General features: G+C 41.5%; 1 protein-coding gene across 1 annotated transcript in view; it reads left to right on the top strand.

Moving 5' to 3' along the window:
* LOC121180893 (protein kinase C-binding protein NELL1-like) overlaps positions 1 to 26,178 on the top strand; it is a 209,276-nt gene that overhangs the window by 82,087 nt on the left and 101,011 nt on the right. Inside the window, exon 12 of the mRNA XM_041036577.1 lies at positions 2,079 to 2,207. Within this exon, the coding sequence (XP_040892511.1) occupies positions 2,079 to 2,207 (129 nt within the window). The remainder of the gene's footprint in view (positions 1 to 2,078; positions 2,208 to 26,178) is intronic.

Genomic DNA, 26,178 nt, shown 5'->3' with positions numbered 1-26,178 from the left:
AGAATAACTCCATATGTTCGGAGAAAGGTAAAGGAAAAAGATGAAGATAGCGGGCAGGAGAGGAAAGGCAAAGAAAAGATGAGAAGATAATAATTAAGGAAGAATAAAAAATAAATCTGTTAGAAAAAAGGAGAAAGGACAGGAGAAGACAAAATGGAGGTTAGAGAGGGGAGGAGAAGAAAGGTATAGAGATTAAAGGACAGGGCATCAGAAAGAGTTTAGACTATAAGAACAAACAATTAAAGATTAGGGTCACAGTGCATCTTCCCTGCAACCCTCTTTCTTTCCCTCTCTCTTTCTTACACACACACACACCCACGGGTGCTAAACCTCAGAGCCACTCATTATTTCCAAATCATCTCCAGACCTCTTCTCCGCTGTGTGACTCAGTACTTTGCCGTCACTCTGAAATGTACTTGTGCCTCGTTGCTAAGTCCTCAGAGTCATGCTGGTTCTGTAAAATTGGTAATTACACAATTGTCACAGAGCGTTCATACCCCACTATTTTTACTGAAATAGAAAAACATTTTGTTCTGCAGTGAGGGACCGATTTCTGTGTTTTGCGAATCTAAAATCCAGCTATCACAAATCTCAAACACAGCTGCAAAGTGTTTTTGTCCTTACAGTGATGTTTGTTTTTGGATAGGGACTGTACTTTGCCATAAGCACAGGCATACACACACTCACATGTGTTTTATTCCTCGTGTAATCAATCCTTTAACATTTACACACCATTCTGTGAGGTGTGGGGTGAGAGGAAGAATATTGCAGACACAGCTCTTTCCTCAGTAATGGCTCCCCAGGCTCCCTGTCTCTCAGGGCTTTTATGTGCAGCCAGTCTGTCACTCATTACAGGACATGATGGGCTACATCAGCTCATACCTACTGAGCAAGAGACAATCATCTCTCTGTCTGTCTGTCTGTCTACCTCCTTATCTGTCAGATTGAATCTCAGTTCATCTATCTATCTGTCATGTCACATTTTTGTGCACGTGCAGGATCTTGTTCTAGTTTGGTTCAAATTTGAAAAACACTGGTACTGTGACACATGGGTGGTCCAGCGGTAAAGTTTCATGGTTTGATTCTTGGTAGTGGTACCTGTAGGACAACACAAAGTCTGACACTGATGTCTGGGGATTGCAATGCTTAGGTTAAAGCAACTGCTGGTGGTTTTGGTTGATGCACACGTTGTGTCTCGTGCTTCAAGTCACTGTGGCCATCTGTCTGTATCAAGACCGTGAACTGTTCAGAAATAAACTGATTGGATATTTCCACTGAAAACAAATGAATTAGTGTAAATAGTGATGATGTAGCTTCTTGGTGTGCTCTGGATCAACATTTTCTTATTCTTTTAATTTGAAAAAATGCATCAAAGCATGAAGCATGAGTTGTGTGCCTTTATTCTGAAATTTCTGGGGTGGAGTATCCTTTAGGGGCTGGCCATCTGTGTGCCTAGTCCTCATTGGATAACTAATAAACAGTCGGCCATCTTGTGGTGTATTTGAAGACCATGTGGTTACCTGTTCTGTAAGACACCATGATGTAGGTGCTGTGTGGATATGTGTTGGTTGACTAAAGTGAAGACTCTTCTTGTAAGCTAGTTAGTGTTGCAGTTATTTTTCACACGTGCTTCTTTTGCTGTTTGAGCTCCTTGTTTCTATGGCATTTCTTTAAAATGAGCACTTCAACACACTTTTACTGACACATCGATACAAAAATACCATAGGAACACAAAAGCGCCTCATTCCTTCTCTTGGCTCGATGGATGATGTCTGCTGAAATGTTGATACATGAGCAGCGTGTGTTGTGTATGCATGTGTGCGCATGGTTTCATGGAAGTCAAGACTTTATTATTGCACCAAACCCACTGCAATCATAAACTTTATACATGAGGCTTCTTGTCATCCACAGCACTGTGGGTGACAGGAACAAGGTTGCTCATTTGTGCATTTGTCTGCTTTTATCTCTGTGTACAGTTGTGTGTGTTTGTGTGGATCTGTACACAGTTTTTCACTGCTTTGAGTGAGCAAATTTTAAGACCAAAGTAAATCAAGGCTTCCTTTGGTCCTCTCTTTCAGGTTATGACTTCTGCGCAGAGGGACTCGTTTGTGGAGAAAACTCTGAGTGTAAAAACCGGAATACTAAAGCAGAGTGTGAATGCAAGAGCGGCTATGCCTCCATCCACGGGGATTCCACTTACTGTGAAGGTAGGACTGTACTTTACCCAGCTCAGGCTGAGTCTGGGTTTCTGTGGCTGACTCATAATGTCTATTAGCTCAGGATGTTAAAAGCGGCATGGCTGGCAGCGCGTCAGCCTTAATTCATTGTTCTTTTTTAGGAGGGCGTTTATGCAGGCTGTGTCCCAGAGACTTGTAATGAGCTGTTACTAACAGACTGAGTGTATTATGTCATGGTGACTGGCGGAGCAAGGTTTGTTCTGAGAAAGGATTGTAGTCAGTTGTGAAAATGGGCCTGTTTTTTTTTAATGGCATCAGTCAGTAGTTGTACAAAGCATGGGGATTAGTGAATGTTCAGAAAAGAGTGAGATCTGTGAAGCACTGATGATTGATTGTCTGTGATGTGAAATTGATGTGAAAATGTTGCCAGTGGTTAAGGTTGGTAAAGGGTCAGAATAAGATTCAGTTAGGCAACGTAAATAGTTTTGTTAAAGGACCGTAGGACCACTGGTTAAGGGACCTTTCCATATTTAGTCCATGGATGATATTTTAAGTTACTGTTGGCCATTTTACAAAGGATGCCATGGAGTTAGAAACTCTAGTGTGAAAATAAAAAATATAGACACTCATCAAAGTTACAATATCATTCAGTGGTAATGGATTTATGAACTTCTAGTGTGATCAGTGGTGCTTTGACGTGAAGTTCCAGGTCTGATAAAAGCCTCTGCCAAATAAATGTAATGTGACATAATCAAGAGTTCAGAGACAGATGCTGAAAGGAATCACGTTCAAAAGCTGTGCTGTGGAAAAATAAAACACAGAAGAGAAATACAAAGCAAATGAGCATTTGCAAAAAAAAAAGAAAGACAGACTCAATGTCTACCTTAATATCTATTTGAAGCAAGTTTCCCTAGATGTTGGCTTTTGAACTGTTGCAATCTTGCAGTGAACTAAAAATAATGGGCTGCCTGCAAACTAAGTAGCCTTGTCTAAACATGCGGCACACCTTTGGAATACAAGAGTGAACAGATTTGTATTCAGTGGGCTGATACACGCACAGTCAAGCACAGTTCTTTCAGGTTATGGTGAAACTTTTGCTCATGCTCAAAATTTTCTGCTTAGATCAAACTCTTGCTGAAAATTAAAATGAACTTGCAGCAGACAAGCTCCCGCTGCATTTTGGAATTGAGCCCTCATCTGTGGAGTGGGCTTCACTTTTCCTGGAGAACCCATAATCTGGGTTTCAAGACATATAATCTGATCGGGATCCCAGCCTCTTTGAAAAACTCAGTCATCACTAAGAGTGTGTGTGTGTGTGTGCTTCCGGTATGCTGATTGTTGGACTTGGCAGAGTAAAAGCCCCAGTCTGTGTGTGTGTGTGCTTGAAACCCAGAGTACTTGTGATAGAGCTAATGGCCTTATTTGATTAAGAGGCTTGGGAGCGGTAGTCAGCGGATTGAAGGATTTGCTCGATGCTCGGTGCAGTTGTCTTTGGGTCGGAGCCACAGCAGTCTGAATACACTAAACGTGCTGAAAGCTGCGTAGCCACAAGCCCTTCAGTCTGTTTGCCTCTGTTTGATCTGCATGGTAAAGAGGTTTACCCAGAGCTCCACTCCAATCCACCACAGTCCCACACCATATGAGTGAGGGCTGGGAAACGCTGATTGTTAGATCAACTTTCTAAAATCGTGGAGCCACGGCTCTATTGGCTATGGCGGCATTATCCATGTTTGGGGGTTGCTCCCTTAAGGCAGCTCGAACTTCTATTGTCAGTGGATTAGCTGGAATCCTGCTGTACAGTATGGTGATATTTGACATGACTTCACTCTCACCTCCAACTTAAATTGGTTTAGGATAACACGTCTCACACAGCAGACTGGGCTAATCGCATCTATTTTTTTTGTTTTTATTTGAGTGATAAAACAAAGCTCAGCAGTCTGACGGGGTGTCCCGATGTCCTAATAGATGCTTCTAGAGAACAAATTAATTTCTCATGTTGTATTTTTATAAACAGGAGATTGTGTCTGGCTTTGTCTCTAATCTGTCATTAAATGTGACCATTATATCCTCATAAATGTTTTAATGTGCAGCTGAATGATTTAATATAAGATTATTTCCTTGTAATCGAAGGGACTTGAGGATTTAAACAGAGCCTAGCCTGCATCTTCTGTCTCGCATTCAGTCACTCTGTGGTGCCATAATTATTCTTGCCCTCTCTTTAAGCTGAATACCTAATTACAATGGGATATTTTGTTGGGATATTGGCCTCCAGTGTGTCAAAACTTTGGATAAGTGCAGAATGGTGTGTCTCATCTGTTGTGAGATATTACATTGATCTTTTTCTTAAACCTAAGGAAGACTTTTGTCCACCCTTAATAATGTATTTCTGGAGTTTTTGTTTTTTCTTGAAAAATCACAAATATCTTAGACTTGGATAAATATATAATTCTACTACCAATAGCTCTTTGTTTACAAATGTATGGCAATAGTTACTACATGTCAGTTCATGATACTGAGAAGAAGGTACATGTACACTGGAAGTTGCTGAATCTTCAGCATATTGTGTGTCTACTGCAGCATGTATGACACAGGCCTGATTTCTACACCCAGCATGAGAATGTGGTGAATGTGTTCATATTCAAAGCCATCTGCCTAATCTCAGAGAAAGCAGAAATGTGCATGCATATGCGCAATATGCACACATGTAAAAACACAAACATGGCCACACGCTAATGATGGTTTGTGCTTCGCTAGCCTGCCCACCAAGGCCTGTGTGTTTATTTACTCCATTAAAGATGTATTACTGCATATGGGCTGACCTCTTTCTGGATTTAAGGCATGAGTCCAGTCTGTTGCTCTGCATACTGGATGTTAACAGCTGCTCCTCCTTGGTCTATCTGGGGAAATACTTTCTAATCCTGGGAGAAGCCTGGGAGAAGGCAGTGGTTGCTATTGATTGGTCTTGTCAACAACTCAAATGCCCCAGCAGGGCAAACTGCTGGCTTGCTGGCTCTGCTTCAGCAACAGCATGGACATGTGAAGTCTTCAGTCCTGCTGGACTCCACATTGAATGACTGTTTGCACTAAAGGTCATGTTCTCCTCACAGTTACCTGAAAGACCTTTAACTTTGCATCCATTACCTTCTTTCATATGTATTGAACTGTATGAGCAGCACGAACATGTACAAAATAAATCTTGTTTAAAGTTTGTTACTCCAGTGTTGGTGACATCTACATTTTAGCCTCAGCTGTAATATCACATGATTCTACTTTTTACCTTCAGTTGCTCAAAGCTGTTTCTCTTACTCCCTGAAAACTTGTGACTTTATAGATACAGGGGTTTCACTGTACTGTAGTATAAGGTATCAGTTTATATATACTTCATATATAGGAAACGGCGAACTGCATTTTACCGTTTGCCAGAGATATATTTTCTAGTGTACTTTGCAGTTAATCAGACAATTCAGAGGCAACGCCATGTTGCAAAACGACATCTCATCCATTATATAAGTGATAATGCACAACAAGATATCCTGCTATGAGAATGAATAAATAAAAAAACAAGGTGAAATTGAAATGAAGTGGCGTTGCCTCCGCTGAGCCCATTACGTTTTAAATCAGGACATCTGACTGTTATTTTATAGCTTGGCCCCCAGCACCTAAACCAAACACAGAATCTTCATCCATATTTAAAGGGTTTTTTGTAAACAGGTGTCTCACCAGTGAAAGTTAAGTGTTAAAGTAGTGTCACACCACTTGATGCTGCTCCATTCAGTATATTATAGTTTTTAACGTTTGTGGAAATGGGCTTATCATGGGCTTATTATCCTCATCAGCTTTTGTTTATGCTATCAGTGAAATTCTTGTGTCCTCTCAGCTCCAGACGACACAGACATAAACACTGTTGTCGTTGTTTTGCTGACAACTTGTTAATTATAGCCTAAAAAGTGTCCCACGTTGTTGAAACGCAGCGGGTTGAACCCTCTCACTATACAGCTCCAAATAAAGTGCTAGACCTGCTGATGTTGAAAATAGTTGCATCAGCTAAGGACAAACAACGTAATTCCCTGTTTCTTAGCTGTGGGCTGCAGGGACCCTCCTCCCAAATGGCCAGTTGTTACCACAGAGGCTGCTCTGTATATCTTTTTCCATGGTGGGTGAAATCCCAGCATGGGTCTAATGTTGAACCAAAGTGCACCTAGATAGTACGTATCTTTCTTTCATTGCATATGTTCTCATCTTTATATGGACCTTTTTCCTCAGTATAACCAAATGATCTCCCACTCTGCAGGAAGCATTTTTCTTTTCTTTTTTTTTTTTTTTATAGCCTCTCAAGTGCCTCTTCTGTGCACTTCCTTCCTCCTCCATGTTTCAAATTAAAGGCTCCATCACCACAGCGTGTCCTTGGAAATGTTTATGGGTGAGCACATTAGGGAAAAGTCAGAGCAGTTAGTAAGACGCTCGAGTTGAGTCAAGTATTTTCACATATGCAGAGTTGAAGCTTATTTCCATAGAAATGATCTCAGGAGGTTGTTGTGGAGAATTCTCCTGCTGCTAAGAACTCTCATGGGTCACTTGGCCCACATTAATTGCAGCATTAGCTCCTGTTGTGCACTGTAACTCCTCAGCAGCTCTTATGTGGAGCTCAAACACTGACTCACCCTTGTTTTACTTAAAAAGGTGGATTTGTTTCATCACCTCACCATCTGTGTGTTTTGTTGGGAGTACAATTGCTAAGTTTAATTGGGCCTAATTAACATGCGTTCGATCAAATTTGTGTTGTGACTCCCCCCTCTACTTCACATTTCTGTCAATCACCAGCTAGGGCAGCAGTCGTCTTCGGTTTTATTTGGCCTACAGACCAGCTTTTTTTTCTGTTATGGGTAATAAGATTAGAGCCCAGTGTGAGGCAGACACATCAAACCTAACGGGGCTATTTCTGTTTGTTGAGCTTGCTTTCATTTAGCTCCGGAGCAACTGAACTCCCGGGGTTCAGGGACTGACTCTCTGATGTGTCCCCTTAGCTAACAGGCTCTGGGGAGGCACTTTATGATTGTCCCTGATCTCCAGTCAATCTCCGCTGACACAAACAGCAGATTTTAGCTCTTCTTCTCTTCCTTGCTCTCTCTTTCTGTGGCTTTTCTCCACTGACTGATAAGAATGCAGTGATTCTGGTGCTAATAGCATCACAGCTACTGTAACCGGAGCAGCTCGAACACACTCCAGACATCATGCTTGATGTATTGCCATATTCTTTGTGGTGTAAGAGACAATCAGCCAGTCATAGGCTTCATATTAAACATCTCATGCATCATGATGAACCAGAGCAGTGGCAGCATTTTGAAAAGAAAGGTCTAATATTATATTGCCTGGATGCATTGTGTTAAATACTGTAGACGGGTCGCCCTCATCACATTGAGTTGCAGTTATTGAAAATAAGCTCGATGAAATCACTTTAGAGCCAACTATCAGTGCCACCAGTGGATGCAGCCACATCAATGTGTGTCCATGCAGTGTTTTACATAAAATCTATAGTGTGGGTGTGGGGCTTTGAGTGGCTGTAATCAATGTCTCGTCCATTTCGCACACGCTGGCCACAAAAGGCAAACAAGAGTTTTAAAAAATCACCTTGGCTTTTGATGACACACAAATGGGAAAAGTGGCATTTTTAAAAAAAAATCTTGTTTACAAAACAGATCTGATGAAGCATGTGTCGAAACATGTTGCGCTTATGACTTGATGAATATGAACTTATGAAGAATACTGACACAAGCCTCTCAGTGCAGTGATCTGTTAATGTTTTTATTGCTGCATGAGTCTTGCTGTTGTTAACCTCTGGTAAGAAACCCTAAAGAGCTGCAAGGATTGAACAACTTATTAACAAAAGCCAAGACAGGTTACCTTGAAACACTTAACAACCTTATGCATAATGTGCTTGATAAGATTTCTTATCTTAGATGAGAAAATACATGATTTCATTTCCTTTCTTTAGCTCACAATTTGATGACTTACAAATTTCTGTGCCTCCACGGAGGTGAATGGACTTTTGCTTTCTGATACTGAGAAGCACTGAAAACTTATAAAACACATTTCCAGACATGGTGTCGTGGTTGCGTTTGATCATGCACAAACCTCATTGTGGACAGTTTTCTTACAGATCATTTCCTCAGTAAAAGGAGTTGAGGAGAAAACTGCTGTGAGGCTTAGCATTCATTTTTCAATGCTGCGAGCACCACAGTTTAAATTCCACTCACCTCCTTTGTTTTGGGATGGTGTCAGAAATCTCAGACACAGATCTGAAAAGCTTGGCACATAGAAGACTAAACTATCTGCATGGCCAGATATTGCTATGGGCAGGTGGAAATGTCTTTGTGATTTGGGAGAACTGACCCCTTAAATGTCATCGTTTTGGTTTTCCTCTCTCCCAAAGGCTTTGGTAGCTGTTTCACTAAGCGCTTCCCACATAGTGTATCCTCATGTTTGCCCTGATTGCCGCAGCTGATAAGGTCCAGATCCCATACACCTGGGGCTGATGATTTCAGATTTAGGAAATCATTTATGCTGGATTTTACCTATCTTGTCTCTCCATGTTGCTGAGACCAGTAGATGCGCTGTTATCGCATGTTTGCAAATGAACTAAGATGGGCATTTGGCTCCTGAATGGGACAGGCCGATACACTGACTGACAGACACATAGACAGACTGAGATCTATGGTGGTGGGAGGCTGCAGTTACAAACCAACAGAAATACAGACAGATCCCTGGGAGTGCAAACCTGCAGGAATCATATCCACAGAGGTTGGAAATGAGCTCATCAAGGGCAGCGCCTGCCTGCAGAGCTTCCACAGTAGGGATGAAGGTGTGTGTAAGTGCGAGTGTGTTTGTGGGTGTGTGTAGCTGTCCTGGGTTTTCAGATAAGCTCAAGAAAACACGATGTGTCTCTACCCAGAGTGCTGCACCTGCCCTCATGCTACAGCTAATCCTCTGAAACTGACAGCTTCTGCTTACTTTTCCCCACTGAGTCTGGTCACACATAACAACACCAGGAGCCAGAGAAACATGGAAATACACACCTATAATGTATCGAGAAGATTTTACTAATTCTGTAGCACGGACCACTTCAGCGTCATGTCATTGCTATTAATGTTCTCAGTACAGTGCTGATGAGAGTAAAGCGATGTGCGCTAATGCAAAAGAAAGTGACTTATTGATTTGGAGCAGCTTAGATAATCCTCATTTGTCCTTATTCAGTCTGCGATGATGGGAGAAGTGGTGTGCGTCTGTCTCTTGTGGCACTGGCGAGTGCCGCTGGCTGAATTGGCTCTCACTCAGTGGCATTAAAGAGTAATTGGCTGTGTTTGTACCTCTGCGAATCAATCAGCTTCTCTGTGGGAACTCTGCCTCCGCCTTGTTAAAACAAAGACGTAATGACAGGGAACGAATGAGCAACAGCGTCTGCTCCTCCTCAGTCCTGTACAACGTAGAAAGAGGGAGTCGAGGCGGGGCCAGCGGTTGAGGGAGATATGAAGACAGTGACAGACAAGCAGTCAGTAAGGTAAATAAATACAAGGACAAGCTAAAAGGCAGCAGTACAAGCCTATGCCAACAACCTGCTGTAAGCTGTGTCCTTCATAAAAGTTTGTTTAGTTGTTTGTCCTCCCAAAGCACATGTTTAGCAATCAACCAGGAAGTCCTATAAATTCCCACCAGCACCTAAGTACACTGGAAGATGGGGTCACACCTTTAGTTAAAGTGATAAAACCCCTGTGCTCTCATGTGTGTTGAGGTCTTGCAGTCTTTTAAAGAATTAATTGTATTGATGACTTTTGGTAAGGTTCTATTCAGTATAATTTCTTTTTTCACACTGTACATACAACATACAGCCTGAGGTTTGTTAATTTGAAAAACACATAAACCTGTGTTTATAACTGTTATTCTGGTCAGTCACCAATGCAAAGAGCAATTACTGGCAGGCAGATCTTGTAACCATTTGACTTAGGAAAGCTAACTTTGTGCTAAGCTAAGCTAAGCTAAGCTAACTGGCTACTGACTGTAGCTACTAAGATAAGATCCTAGTTAAAATAAACTGGAATAATTCTTTAAATAAAAGTTAAAAAAAAAAAAAATCTAATAAACAAATAGACAAGCCTGGGTAAAAATAACAATTAAACTCTCTCTTCACTGCTCAGACAGAGATAATGGAAGAGAGGACAGTGTTGGAAAGAGAAGCAGCGCTGCTAGCCAAGCTCAGTCCATGGTGCTGAAAGTCTGAGAGTGTGAGGAGAGCTTCTCTGTGAGCAGCGGGTGGATTGACTCGGCCTGCTGTGTTACACTGGCAGAGGTCTGCTGGAGTCACAGTGGGTGAGCACTCTGGTAAAAGGTCAGTGAAAGACCTGTAATGAATTACAGTCATTTCGCTGAACGACAGTGTACAGTGTTTGTGTGTGTGTGTGTGTAGTGCTGCTCCCCTCGCCTCCCTCCCTGTCCCACTTCTCAAACTCTCTTCTGGGTGGCATCCATCTCTGCCATCTGCACTACACTGACTGCATGTGGTCCAGCACTGCCAGCGCTGTCCTTGGCATCGCTCCTTTCCCTTGCCTCATTCCTCATATGGTTATTTATCCCTGCTTATTCCCGTTCAATTTCCTGACCATTTCTGAGCTGCAGGGGATTGGGGTGGTAATCCTCGAGCCAGAGGGCTTGCTGGCATGCTGCTCTGCATGGTCTATGGGCTAAAGTCTTCAAATTTTCATTGGAATTGAGCCTGAAAGCTCCTGTGCAAGCCTGAAAAAGTTAAAGGCTCTAAATAGCCTAATGGGAGCGATTGCAGATTACCTGCAGGCCTGTTTTATTTCATTAGCATGGATCTCTGTTTTGCCCCAAGAGTTAGGACAATTTACCATTTCCCATCTTCATATTGGCCAGACCGTGATACGTCATCAGATTTCCAAAGTGATTTTCAATAACAGGTAATTACTCAACTGCCAGACAAAATAGTTTTTCTCTCTATCACATTATAAAGTAGGTTATCTTCCTATTCTTTTATATATTTTTTATCTTGCGGTTGAGAAAAAGTCTTTGTAAATTAAGGCAAAGATCATATCACTACTGTAATCTTTATTATCTTTTTAGAGGAGAGGAGTTGTGTCTCATTGTGGGATTTGTGAAGATGAGGGGTCAGACACTGTTACGGACTGGCTCTCTTAATTTCAAACTGGTGTGAAGCTTGAACATTTCTTATGTCGTGCTGTCCTGCTTTGATTTCAGATGCAGGGACACACTAAACAAACACAGCTCTAATTAGCAGTGCACTCTAGCAGCTGCAGTTTGAACCTGGATGAAAGAAATGGTCGGGCATTTCAGTCTAGCCTCACCAAGACTGAAACCTGACTTTTTGAGCCGATAATGCACCTGAACACACCATTGATCATGTGATTGGTGTGCAGTGGATTTAGGGACACTGAGGTAATTTCCTGTGTGTTTTGGCTGGAATGTGAAAACATGACCGTGGTCAGGTCTGGATACGGACAGAAGCTCCTCCTCAGTCTTCCCTTCAGTCATCCCCAATCTGTTAATTACAGCAGAGACTGCAGGGACTAATGATCATGTTCCACAGGGTGGTAATGACACAATTATGACTGCGAGGACATCAGTCATCTCCACTTAGCTCAGACAGTGTCCTTGGCCTTTTACACACACACACACACACACACACACACACACACACACACACACACACACACACACACACACACACACACACACACACACACACACACACAGGCTAGTGAATAAGACAAAACTCAAATGACTGAGTGAACTAAATTACTCTCTTGCACAAAGTTTCTGACCTGACGGGGCTTTTTGAAAGACAAGATTAGTATCCAATCTAGAGGGAAAAACACCTGCTGTGAGAAAAACTGTGTACAAATCATTTTGTTCTGCCTAAATATACAATATATCAACTGATGAATATACGTTTTGGCCCAGTTGTCCCTTTTTTGATGAAATGAGATAGTTTGTACTCCAAGACTCTGAATTTATCCCGAGGTTCAGCTTTGCTCGGGGGATTGATTTTAGTTGTGAGAGTACATGTCAAGGATTTTCCCTTGGAGTAGTGATTTTCTGCTCAGCTCCACAAAGCACGACAGCTCAGACTGGTTTATGACCCAAACGTTCTGCCGGGCCACCTTACATTCATACCATATTTAACCACTGGCAATTAAACCCGCCAACAGCCTTTTGTCGTATCTGTCACAGCACTAATTTAATGCTCCAGTGCAACCAAGATGAGCTGTGACTTTATAAGGAAGTTGGGATGATGCTGAACTCAAATCATGTCTATAAAGAAAATACATGCACAGGAGTGAAAGTCAGTAGATTTAACAGAAGATTAATCCAGTGAGTATTGAGTGTTTGCCTTTGAAAAATGCTTCACACTTGAAGAAGACACCAGAGATTATTTCCTTGTATTTGTAGCATAGACAGTGAAAAATCCATCGATCTTTGAATGGATCTTTTTTTTTTAAAGCTTCAGTTTGAGTTCACAGTTTGCTGCCATCACGGCATTTACTGGAGCTACAACATTTTATTTATTGAGTGGGGATCTGAGGTAACCGAAGCATGGCGGATTGTGCTAGAATGAGATACTGTATCAGTCAATCAAGCAAACATACCCCCGAAATAATTCTCTTTCTCTCTTTCAGCTTTAATTTCTCTCTTCATAATGAAACATTTATTCTGAAAATCACTATTAAGACACACACATCATTTCTTGTGAAATTGCTTTGACTGATTTTGCATTTTGGGGAAGAAGTCAGCATCTTTTTCATGGATCTTTTGGGGCCTGAGATTTTTATGAAGCCGGCATCCTGCAGCCGTAAGAGGAAGTGCAGCTTTGACAGTGAGAGCTTTCAGAGTTCATAATTCAGTGTGAAGCAGTCTAAACTATGAGAGGGAATCTAGTCATAGAAGTCTTGAAGAAACTTATTTCAAATATCCTTCAGTCTTTCTGTCCCCTGTCCGTCTTTGAATATTGTGACCTCTTCTATCAGCAGCTGAAGTGAATCTGGGTCTGAGTGTGATGGTGTGCTTTTGCCTGCCCATTGTAAGTGCTTCACATCCTCGTTCCCTTTGCAGCATCCTCGCCCTATTCTCATTGTTGATACTGTGTGTGTATACAGCTATATGTTTCCAGCTCTAAAAGCCTGGCATGTTTTGGTGTCAACAGCACCAAGTGCAGGAAGTTAAAAATATTTCAACTTCGAACTGAACTGTGCCACGCTTCAAAGCGGTTTTCAAAAGTCTCATAGCAACAGCAGGAGCCTCATCTAGTGCTCCCCCAAAAATATCTGCCAAGCGCTCCCAGCTATAATACAGATGCTCAAAGTACAAAGGGCTTCAGCTCTCTGCACCTGTTGCCCAAAGCATGTCAACTGTGGCTGTCTTTTAGGAGTGTATTTTAGCCCCGGTGCAGCAGTTCAGCCTGCCGGCACAGTGAGGGAAGAGCTCATCGATTTATTCAAGGTTTACACGATCAAAGCTGCGTGTGAAGCATCGTTATCATTTATAATTCAGGGAAATCTTGGTTTCCCTTGTTGCATGGCACAAGACTTGCCCTATAATCGAGTCCAGAAGTTACAGGAATAGGGAAGTGGAGATAATCATCCGCTATTTGGTAGTTCAAAGGAAAGCTGAGAGTCTCAGTTGTTTTAGGTGTTTGTCCAAGGACTCACCTGTTATGCTATAGGTGTATGTGTGTGGGTGTGTGTGCAGACATGAGTATGAGTACTACTTTCTGATATGGCAACGCCCCTTACCTGTATTAATGGCTTACGATTGCTCTAAACAGCATTATTGGAGACTCCTCCTCCTCCTCCACAAATCATGCTACAAATAACATCATGCTTAACATTTAGCATTTTGCAGGTAGAAATGATGCATTAGGGTGAATTTAGCTGATAAGCTTTGACTGCGAATATTGGAATTACTTTGTTTTCCACCTGTGTGAGAAATGTCACTGTCATCGTATGCTCCCACTTGCCCTTCTTATATTTGCCACCAGGGGGCTAATCAATGAAAGGACTTTTTATCCAGCCTTCAGCTTGTTTTTTTCCAATAAATCCAAAATGACAGGACATGGTGTACTGAGATAGGTTAAGGATGTAATAGCAGGTGTTGAGCTTAGTGTGTGAATGCTGTCAGTGGAAGGTCGTCACAAGTGAAGAAACACAAACCTGTGTCTTGGGTTTATCTACAAGCCTCCTCCCGAAAGGCTTTAAACATTAATTTCTTGGGCTGGCAGATGGCTGAATTGAAAGGTTGAGTGTTAATGAAGAGCAGCTGGTGGATTTTGGGTTGACCTTCATGTGATGAACGTCCTGCAGGTGAACTCCCCAATAACAAGTGTGTAACTCCTCTGATGGATGATGTACACATCCAGCAAGTGTACAGAGACATATAGCACACACACGGCTGTTAAAAATTTCATTTTAAAAGCTTAGCAAGAAAATACCACTGGTAGCTGTAACTTTGCCAGTTAATGGGACATATGTCTCAAATCCATACTGATATGTCCTCACTGTATGAAAGTGCTGGTGTTCTGACTTACTGAAATGCTACAACAAAGCATAACAAGTAGATACAATGCATTTTACAGTGCTAAACCAGTCATGCACCAAATACCTTTCTGTCTTCAAAAATCACTACCTCGTCTGAGAATACTTACTCACCTAATATGCCCTTTCTCTCTCTCTCTCTCTCTCTCTCTCTCTTTCTCTCTCTCTCAGTCAGCTGTACTCTCCAAAAAAAATAATATTTTCTAGGCATTTATGTTACCTTACCCACCTGTGAGCTGAGTGGAATGTGGAACTGAGTATCAAGGCTTTTCTTTTTTCTTTTTTTTTTTTAAAGACTTCTCTTTGATCTACTGTGGCTTGGTTTGTACTTCAGCTCTCAGCAAACAAGCTATCTAACCGTTTGCTATAATAACTTGTTCATCTTTTCCAGTGTGCTGGGTCTGAGTTGACCGCGACAAGCGAACTGCACGACCGACCATTGCGTTTAATTCTGTTCCCATCAGACAATAAATGGCAGGAACACACCTCCTGTTCACCATGCTTCCACCCAACAAAACATAATGCAGAGGGTTTTGCTTAACTAATCAGTTTCAGTGATGCCTGTTTGAGCCCAGGAACATCAAGTTGCATCTCTTTACCCAGTATCTTTAAACATAACAGTGTTCATGCTGAAACAAACCATCATTTATTTATTTATTATTTTATCCTTGAGGACCTCAGCTACATTGGTAGTGGGCAGAATGACTGAATGTCTAATAAAAATCCAATATTGGTATAGAGATAAAATGCTATGACCTTAATCAGGACCTCTTCAACATGCACAGTAACAGAACAGGCTGAAGTTTTGACTGAGTGTGTCAGTGCGGCCGTGTGTGGAGGAGGTGAGCAGGCACGAGGACAGCTGAGTGACTTGATAATTGAGCCCCGGGTTATTCACATGTTAGATCATTTAATGAGTCAGACAGCAGAGAGAGTATCCTCTGCTTGGGAGCTGTTGACTTCATTAAGAACAGTAATGGTGTGTAATGATGTGATAAGGCTTTAGTCTGTCAGAGTGCAGCAGCAGGGTGTTGACACCCAGCACCATTACCATAATGACAGGGCACATAGTATTGTTGGGGCATATGCTGTCCGTCTGATTGGCCGAGCTTGGGGTCAGTGATCAGGTTGGCGCGATGAATAATGTGTTGAGAGGTTTGTGCCGCTCATTTCTCTTGATGAAAAATGTTGCCACACAAAGCTGATTATCTGCTTCACTGCATGTCTTAACTTACATGTTAAGTTTTGTAGAAAACTAAACATTCTAAACTGTTTGTTTATCTATCAATAAAATCAAGGTCATATGGGGAAGAAGCATTTATCCCAGTGTCCTCTGGGTGAAAAAGTCCAGTGGGCGTGATGTGTCTCAGGTCCCTGAGACACATCACGGGTCCCTGGGCCTCAAGAACTTTACCTCAGTTTTTCTCACAAGAACTAGGGTAATAGTTTCTGATCATTAATTGGCCAAATCTTGCTGCTGCCACATATGAACATTAAGACTGGTCAGACAAAGGAGTATCAGTATTAGGATTAAGACAACATGCAAATTCCATACATAGAGAACCCAGCATGTCCGGTAGGGTTCAAGCTGAAGACCTTATTCCTGTGAGTGTGTGTCTGTCAGTGCCACTCATTTATTTTAATGAGGCACAATTTCATTTATACAAATACCAGTGTGGGTTAAGTGGCTTTACATCTCTACGTCTGGCTTTATGATCGAAGTCATTCATATGCAGTCATTCATTGTCTTCGCCTGCCTACTGTCATTAAGTAGGGCTGAGAGTCCGGAGCCTATCCCAGCATGCACTAGGGGAAAGGAAGAGATCAAACTCTATGAATCATTAACCGCTGGGCTTCAGTGCCACCCCTGAAAATGCTCTGTGATATAGAAAAGCAAGCTAATAATTCCAAAGGCAGTGAAAAGATTGAATAAGCAATGTGATACCAACACTCTATTTTGTCTGTAGTCATTAAATTTTGACAGAGACGGAGCTCACTCTACCTTGCTGAAATTATTAATCTCCTGTGAAATAGAAACAAAAGTTTGCCTTCCTGGAGCTTCTGCTTTATGGACTGAGATATGAGATTCAGTGCAGCACCTGCAGAATTGCTCCCAATTTAACGTTCAGAGGAAAACCAAATAACGTCTGTGGTTGTGACTGGCAGAAGGTTAAACAGTCTCTTATCTGCAGACACAGGATATATAATCACAGAGGGCTGCTCACATCACATTGCCCCACCTGAGAGGCTGCTCTGTCTGCAAAGCCTCTGCGAAGGGAGCTATCAGGCTATTAATCACAGGCAGAACAGTGCCGTAGCTGCACCTGGCTGCTAATGCGTGTGTTCCTGTACAGCTTCCATCAGACCAGAGCTGGATCGGCTCAGGGTTCACTCAGCCGTTACTTTATGCATCATCCCTGCTTGGCGTAACTTTAACTGTCTTCCGCACTTCTTTCTCAGTCTCTCCATTTGCCTCTTATCATTAAAGGGAACATACACACTTTAACACGTTTGTGGACAGTGTGTTAGGGGCAACACCTTCTGCTTTAACATACTCTAAAGGTTAGGGTTCGCTTAGAAAGGGAGGGCTGAGGGGAGGAGTATTCAGTGGGTTGTGAACTGTAATGTCACCGCTAGATACCACTAACTCCTAAACACTGTTCCTTTAACAGTTTTTTTCTTCTTCTTGAGACTGGGATTTATTTTTTCATTCAGTATCTGAGCTTACAAACGTGAGTTCACGGTGCCACCCTTTGCTCTCACGCAGCCCCTTATCAGTGCACTCCTACCTCTATGTTTTATGGTTGGCACATTTCGGTTTGATTTGATTTTGTTGCATTGAGGCAGCACTCAGGAGTTCTTATGTTCAATAGTTATTATCTAACCTCTTTGTTTTTAATGATACATAAGATTAAATACCCTATACTTCAACTTAAATAATATAGTTATGATAAGATGACATTTCAGTGATAACATTTCAGTTTTGTTGTACACTGTATATAAATCTTATTACTATTTACAATATCCTCAGTAAGCCCTGCTATGATGTGTGGTTTATTAACCGGTATTTAACCTTGCTGCAGTTTCCTGCTAAATAATGTAGCTGTTGCGTCCGACTGGTGGTCAGTCTCGCAGTGTTTGCTATCTTCACTTGGGAATGATTCCCTGAGACCCTGCTACGCCTCAGTTATGAATAAAACACCAAAAGCCTTTGACATAGAGACCTTCATACCTACAGTAATTCCCTGAATACCTGACGCCTGAACAACTGAGCACATGATTTGATTCTTCCGAAACATCTCACTGTCTAAGTTTCAGTTTAACAGACTCTGGACGTGTATGCATATCAACATTTGTGAAAGGTAATTGCCAAATTTTGAGATAGGTATCATCACAGATTCCACCTAACCGTAATTTCAGAACAACGGCAGAGTCGAATTTAACTCAAGGTAAACGATGCTTTTAAGCCTCTGTGTAGATTTCATTTAGTCAGTCGGTTACGCTAACTTACTGTTTTTGCTCTAAGGATCATATTGAGATTCGCTTTGTGGCCCATTACATGATAATAATGAACCAGAACTGCTGTCACTTGACTTTATGCATTCATGTCACTTCATCGTTTCAGGTCTAATTAGAGAAGTTGAGAGCAGCTCTGTTTAACACCTTTACACAAGAACTCAGAAATATGAAGAAAACACTGACAGAGCAGCAGGAGATTGTATGACAACCTTCCACTGCTCTTGTCTTTAATCTCTCGCAGATCATTGAAGCTTTTATGAAACAGCGGAGAGCTGAAGAATGTGCTTGACATCATAGTCAAGCAAATACTGAAATTTCAGAATAGTCTTGTACGATACAGCTGAATTGTTAAAGGAATAAACTGGAACTTAATTTTTTAAAATTTAATCATTTTCTTAATTTCAATCAAATCAATCATGATATTGATTCAAATGTTTGATGTCTATATAAAATTTTCAGTTCATATAATAGTGGCTTTGAGATATAATTATTTCTGAGTGCTGTACCAAAAATCTGTGAGAAATGTCTCCAGAGTTACCAAATGATGATGAATCACTTGTATGATAATGAAAAATGTTCTGTTTGTAACACTCCTAATGCACCACATTATTATTTTACATATTTAGCATCATTGAATCATGTCTGTAGAGCATCTCCTCCAAAGTGATGATGAAACGATCTCAGCTCATTCATTTAAAACTAAACTCTTGAGTAAATATGATTGTCTTAGAGTGTTGTGTGCTTTAGATTTTAGTTTTTACAAATTTATCCAACACACCAGAATCTACACAATCATTCTATAAACATACTAAAATTATTATTTCAAATAATTTCCCTTCTTTAACCACAGATGATAGCCCTCCCACCGCCCCCACCACAAATTAAAAATTATACACCTCCTTACTTTTCAAAAGTTTATTTTACTTCTACAGTACACACAAAAGAACACAACTCCAAGTTCCACAAGCCACATACAAAAACACACAACAGAGTCAGAGGTCATTAAGTCCGTCAGAGATACTAAGACACAACAGTTGTGATTCTTGCAATAGAAATGTGTCCATACAATCATTGTACTGATTTCTGAGAATGTGTGATCTTTGGAAGGGAGCACATAAGTTCATTTCCAAAACCCGTTTAGGAGGTCACTGCTTTTCAGCTACAGTACTGTATTTCTGTAAACATAGTGAGTGAGCACAGTTGGCATGTTTGTATTCCTGTGATAGTAGTGTCACAGATGTACCAAAAAAAAAAAGTTCAAGTTTGAAGTGATGTAACTTCTGTGACTTGAGGTAGGGTTGATTCGGTAAACTGTATCATATCAGTGTGTTTAAAAACACAGTACGCCTGGTTTATGAAGTTTGTAAGTGTAAACATTATGATTTCAAAAATCCATATATAGGTCCATATATCAGTATCACAAACAGAAGGAGTAGTGGGATAGCGTGGAATAAAAACACCTCACACAGGTTTGTAATCGCTGTCTATGCTGGTGCATCCTCAACTCGAGTCACATTATTGAGGTTACTGGAAGTCAAGCTGAAGACGCCAATAATGGAGCATGTTAAACACAGTCAGAAACCAAGGTGGCTTCATCCTGAACCTTGGACATTTCCAGTTACCCACTGAAGTAAGTGGAAATGTCAAAGATTTGCTGAGATGCCGAAAAGTCAAGCACATACCTGCACCACACAATCCAAAACCTGGATAATGACAGAAGGAAACACCTGAATAACCAATTACTCTTAGGATTCATGTAAACATATTGTAAATATCAAAACAAGGAAAAAAGAAACTAATAATGGTGAAACTAGCGTACATAATACTCAGTGGTAGTTAAGGAAATTGTCTTGTGCAGCAGTTATTACATTTAAGTGTCATTCTCCTTCAAGTTACAGTATACAAATATAGTAATTTGTGAAGACTACATCCTTGACATATGCATCCATGAAGCAACATCACCGCATCAGTTAGCTCCGGTAAAGTAATTTCAAGTTTCAGGAATGTTGTAAGATCTTAGCTGCAGATAACATGAGGTAGAGGTAGGTAGATGTGTCTCCACTTAAGATGCCTGAGTCTCTGAGTCACTGGGTGGAAGATCACTTCTCAGGGATGGTTTAGATGATAATTCAGTTTTCAGTCCATGCTTTCTGTGAACCTTTATCCCTCATTGGATTAAATGCAATCCTAGTAGATATGGTTTTAGGATAAGATTTGTTAATAAAATTGCCAGGCACCTTCTCCTTAAGAGCACGTGGTCCAGTTTTACTGACTCTCCGTGGCTGGGAAGTGACAGCCGCAGCACCTGCCACTAAACACTGTTACTCCTATGACTGACAGATGCAGCTCCCCTCCAGAGTCGCTAGAGCAAATCTGCTGCTCGTTTGTCAAATGAATCCAGGCAGTACTGTATCATGCTGCTTCCTGGTTTGTAAGACATTTAACAAGTCTGTATAAATTCTCTAATGCTTTAAACAAGGATTTTAGAGACACTTTGAGGTATCTGAGTGGGTAATGACTAGAAGAGATACTGAAGCCTTGGGAATATATATTCATTTTAACAGTTGATTCAGTCAGTGAAGATAATGTTTAGATTCCTCCCTGTATATACATTCTCTATAGTGTACTAACTACAGGCTTTTAAGATTATTATGTTTTCTAAGTCTATTATCCAAAGACATCTAATATTACTTGGAGGCCATTTGAACAGGCTTGTTTAGTACTCAGTGTAATCATGGTACAACATGCTGTAAATATCTAAGAGAATTAAGGCAGTTGACACCAAAGGCACATGTTCGTGAACAGTAAATTACCAACTTAGTGAAGATTACTTCGCTCTATTAAATGCCCTTTATACAGACTATTTATAAAGGGCACTTAGATACAGATACCGTTGCTTCTGTGCCACTCGCTATAACAGTTCCTTAAAGTAGTAAAACAGAGTGTTTTTTGGCAAGTGCTGCAATAGACTGGCGACTTCCTTTTGCAGACCACGCATGCCCTTCTGCCGGCAGTGGCCCGATCTCTGGGGGCCACATTGCTCATTTGCTCTACAAAGTAAGATGGCAGGTGACCTAAACCTGGAGCATCAGAAGCTGTGGCAGCTGGCATCTCAGTGGACAGAGAAGGAGGTGGCACTGTGGAAAGAGAGTCAGAGAGCACTTCAGCCTCCCCAGCTGAAGTACCCCCTGACAGGGAGGGAGGTGAGGTGGATGGAGGGGAAGGTGGCTCTTTGGACAGGGAAGGAGCTGTGACGGAGGCAGAGAGGACTTTCAGCGGAGAAGCAGGAGGCACTTTGAAAGGAGAGGCAGGCAACATAAAGTTTTGTGGAGCTGACCGGCGTGGGGTGGACCCGATCTCAGCCAGGGACAAAATCAGTTGTTCCCTGAAGTGTTTCTGTGTAACTGAAGGCCGATTCTGCAGTTTGCACATTTCTTTGTGGAGGATGAAGGCGTTCACAGTGGCTATGTCCACAAAATGATAAAACAGAGTTTTGTACCATTTTTGGGTTTTATGGAGGACATTGTAGTAACCAATAAGTGCATCTGACAGGTCGACACCGCCCATGTGCCTGTTGTAATCTTTGATGCTGCCTGGAATAGGCACCTGCTTCACTGTCCACTGACCATCTGCATCTTTCACTTTGCGCTTTGCCGTGTCATTGCTGTATGCTTTGTGCAGAGTGGAGCACATTGTCACCTCGCGGGTGTCTAACCACTTAACAAACAACAGCTTCCCCTTTCTGATCCACCGGATAGTTCCCTTTGCTGTTTTCTTGGTCATGTCATTCCTTTTGGTTCTGGGATAACCAGCTACATTGGAACGAACAGTGCCGCATGCCCAGATTTTTCTCTGAAGGAGGTCAAGGAATAGAGTTGGACTTGTGTAAAAGCTGTCCACATAGAGTTTGTATCCTTTGCCTAGAAAGGGGATGTTCAGTAATCTCATGACCGCATCATAGCTTAGCCCCTTCCCTGTGGGTTCACCTTCTTTTCCCCCATATACAAAAAAGTTCAGTGTGTACCCACATATCGAGTCTGCTAAAACAAAAAGCTTAAAGCCCCATTTAGTAGGCTTGTTTCTGATGTACTGCTTGAACCCGATCCTTGCTTTACTTGCCACCATCCGTTCATCTATGGAGATATGCTGGTGGGGATGAAAGAAAGTGTGACAGGCCTCCAAAATCTGTCCATATAATGGCTTTATCTTGCAAAGTCTGTCATACCCTGATGTCCCTTTCTTCTGGTCATTCGCTGCTTCAACTGCAAGATCATTCATGTGAAAACTGCGAGAAATGGCCAGGAAACGTCTGCAGGGCATGACAGAGGCAGGAAATGGCAGGCTGAACAGCTTAGATCCTCTCCAGAACTCTTTCAGAGTTTTTAGTGGTACAATACCCATGTAGAGGACAAGGCAGATGAAGGAGTACATATCTGCCGTGGTCACAGGCACCCAGCTTCCCTTCTGGCCTTGGTATTTCTTCTTCCCATAGGCATTGGTGTTTCTTACCAATGTACTGATCACTGTTGTAGAGAAGAACAGCTGGAACAGTTCAAGCGGTGTGTAATTCGCAGTTCTGTTCAGCTGCGGCCCTACGTCCCTCTCTGGTCTGAACCGTGGTTGAGGAGGCTCGACATCTTCCTCATCGATGTTACACCACCGATCTCCATCATCTGCTTCATCCCCTTCCTCTGTCACAAGCCATCTTTCTGCTTGCCTTTTTCCACATTCATTCTTCCTGCGTGGAGTGGAGAATGTCTTGCTAGTGTTAGAAGAGGAAGAGTCTTTTTTGGGTGTAGATGCATTGTGGATCCTCTTTCTGGTGTGGGGACTCTGTTCCCACTTCTTAGATGGGGATTTCAGGGACGACGACCCTGGAGAATCTGAAACGGAGCGGCAACGCTTCCTCGAAGCTCTTCTCTTTCTGGGCGTATTATCCCAGTCTTCATCTGAACTGTCTTCATCATTGGAGTCCTCCCTGCAAATAGAGCAGACATGTAAGGATTAATGATATAGTCAGTGATGTCTTTTCTCTGGATAAAGAAGTTATCTTGAAAAAAAAAAAGTTTAAAAACACAATGGCCATAAATTGTCAAAATAGTATATAATAAATTGTATTATATTGCCACCACTTTAATAATAATATTAAAGAATGGTAATGATGTAATGTTATATTTCAATATATACCATAAGATGATATTTTGCCATACTGTCTCTGGGTGTGTTAGACAGAATGCTTAAAATCAAAGTGGCAGAGGCTGAGATATTCTGCCTTTTAGTTCCCAGTATGGCTCAAGCTTCAAAAATACTGGATCCCATAATGAAGCTCATGTGACACCTGTCGTCAGACCCCCCCAGCCTGGTGAATGGCCATATGTTTCAAACGCCACACCTCCAGTTTGCAGTTCTGTTATGAATATGTAGTTGACATCCTCAGAGTGATTTTCTCAGATTTCACAAAGCTCCTCCAGAGTCTTCAGTTTTCACATGCTTAGTTCTGCTGAACATAATGAATAAAATCAGCGCATGGTCCCTTTTAAGGCTGGACATATTATGATGATGACACACAGTAGTGTTTTGTCCAATATCGCTTTTGTATCTGTCCCATAATAATCCATGAAGAACACCTTGACATCACAAGTTGACTCAAAGTTTTTGTTTTATTTTATTTACCTGGTGTTAATGATGAGATTGCCTTGCGATTGTGAGATGTTTTAACCAGAGTTAACATCAAGCTGATAGTCAAGCGTGTAGCACAACTTTTGCGCACTATGCACAAGCACAAGCACGCCTAGGTCAGCCCCTAAAAACAAAAAGCTGCCACTGCCCTGCATAGGTTCTGGACCACTGCTTTGTTGTCGCATGTGGGCCAAACAAAGAAATATCATGATGTGTTCCCACAGTAGCTGGACAACAGGTTCGAAGTGGCCTCGGGCCGCGCTGTGCACGCGCACACAGGCGAACGAGCTTGGTGAAAAATAGAGAGTAGTAGAGCGCGCAAAGCCAGGACACATTGTTGCTCAACATTGTTAACCGGCACCAAACGATCAGAGCAGAGAGAAAAAAAATAAATAAATAAAAATAAAAAAAACAGCCGCGTGTTGACCTGCTTAACGTGGGCTTTCCCCGTGCCTGCTGCAGAGTTTCACCGCGTGAACTCTGATTTCAGGGTGCACCGGCAGAAAGGATAAGTGGGTAGCAGCATGTGCACAAGAATGAATAGTTCATTCATTCAATTTGTAGGCGAAGTGGACCAGTGCAGCAGGCATTCTGAGTTTACTGTGCAGCTGCACATACGGCCCACGGTCCGACAGGTACATTTTGTATTTATTTATGGCACTGTCTTTGCATTTACGACGTGTTTTGCCATTGTTTTTAATGAATGCAATTAGACTACAATTGGTGCCAGAAACTACAGTCTGATGACTCTGCTCATCATTTTACGATTTCTATGATCCATACGGATGTCTGTAAAGTGTACTGTACTCACTGATCTGATCCTCCGGTCAACCCTCCCGGAATGTAGTCGTCCTCCAGACTGCAAGTGCTGCTCTCAGAGTCTGAATCCGAGTCGAGCTGTTCTAATTCATCCTCAGACTCTGAAAGCAACATTTCAAAAGTCTGTCGAGTTGTAAGACTCTTCCTCTGAAGAAAGTTTTAGCAGTGTGCTCCCGTGGGACGTCCCACTCATTCCGCAGTCTCTGCTCGACAATATGAAAAAAGGTTCCTTTTTTACGCGCGGTTCCCCCCTCCCACAGGATGTCCCGTCTACTTCTTATTGTAAATGGTTGGAGAGGCAGAATCACAGGCCGCAACTGCTGTGTTTTCACCATGCAGCCAATAAATGACACGCATGTAAAGGTGCGCTCCTGGGATTGGCTAAGTAAATTTCTGCTAATTTCAGTTCAATATTTCTCAAATTTTATTATATATTATCTGTCTGTGTTGTTCTGTACATATGCATATGAAAAAACAAAACACAATAAAAAACAATGCACACTGAAAGTTCTTATTTTTAATTAAAATAGACAACAACTCTGAAAATGAAGAATTTTGCTTACTATATCCACACAGGCTAACCAATAATAATAATAATAATAAATAATAATAATAATAATAAGCGTTTGTTCATCAGAATGTTCATCACAATGATTATTGATAAGAGCAATTTTCATAACACCTTTCCCTTCAAACTTATGAAAATATTTTCCATCTCCATCAGGATTGGTCGCTGTTCTAACTTCAGCTCCCCCTTGTCAAAAAAAGATGGGAAAAAGCCTGTATTGATGTGTCCTTTGTTTTAATTGATTATCAAGTGTTGCCTTGAATTTTACTGATCCTCAGTGTGGGTGAAAAATCTGCAAGCTTTGGTTTTAGAAATGTTATTGTCACATACTTATCTTCTTATCAAAGGTGCCCTTTCTACCCATTAGAGCAGTTAATTTAAAATCTTTTTCAGTCATAAAAAAAAAACTTAGTTAAGGCACAAAACAAACCGGAAAGGTAAACTAGATGTAATGTTTTGTAACTTGTATAAGCACATATATAGAAAGCATGATGCGACAAGTCCCCCAACCTAAATGACCAAATAGGTGGCTACGACCCATAGGAGCGTAACAGTGGCATGGGCTGAAATTACAGGAGGAGGACAGTTAGTGTGACGGGTTGCATGGTGGATCTAAAAGCTGACTCCAAATCTACAGCAAACCTTGTTTTGACAGACCACAAACAAAGGCTGTCAGTAAAACAGTTTGGCACATCACAATAGCAGCTCTGCTCAGTTGTTAACTATTTCTTTCAGTGCACCCTCATAAGAAAAACAGGGAATATTTTTACTTGTGTGATACAGTCATCATCTGTCATTT

The sequence above is a fragment of the Toxotes jaculatrix genome, chromosome 1, assembly GCF_017976425.1.
Source record: "Toxotes jaculatrix isolate fToxJac2 chromosome 1, fToxJac2.pri, whole genome shotgun sequence".
NCBI lineage: Eukaryota > Metazoa > Chordata > Actinopteri > Toxotidae > Toxotes > Toxotes jaculatrix.
This window is presented reverse-complemented; position numbering and strand designations above follow the sequence as displayed.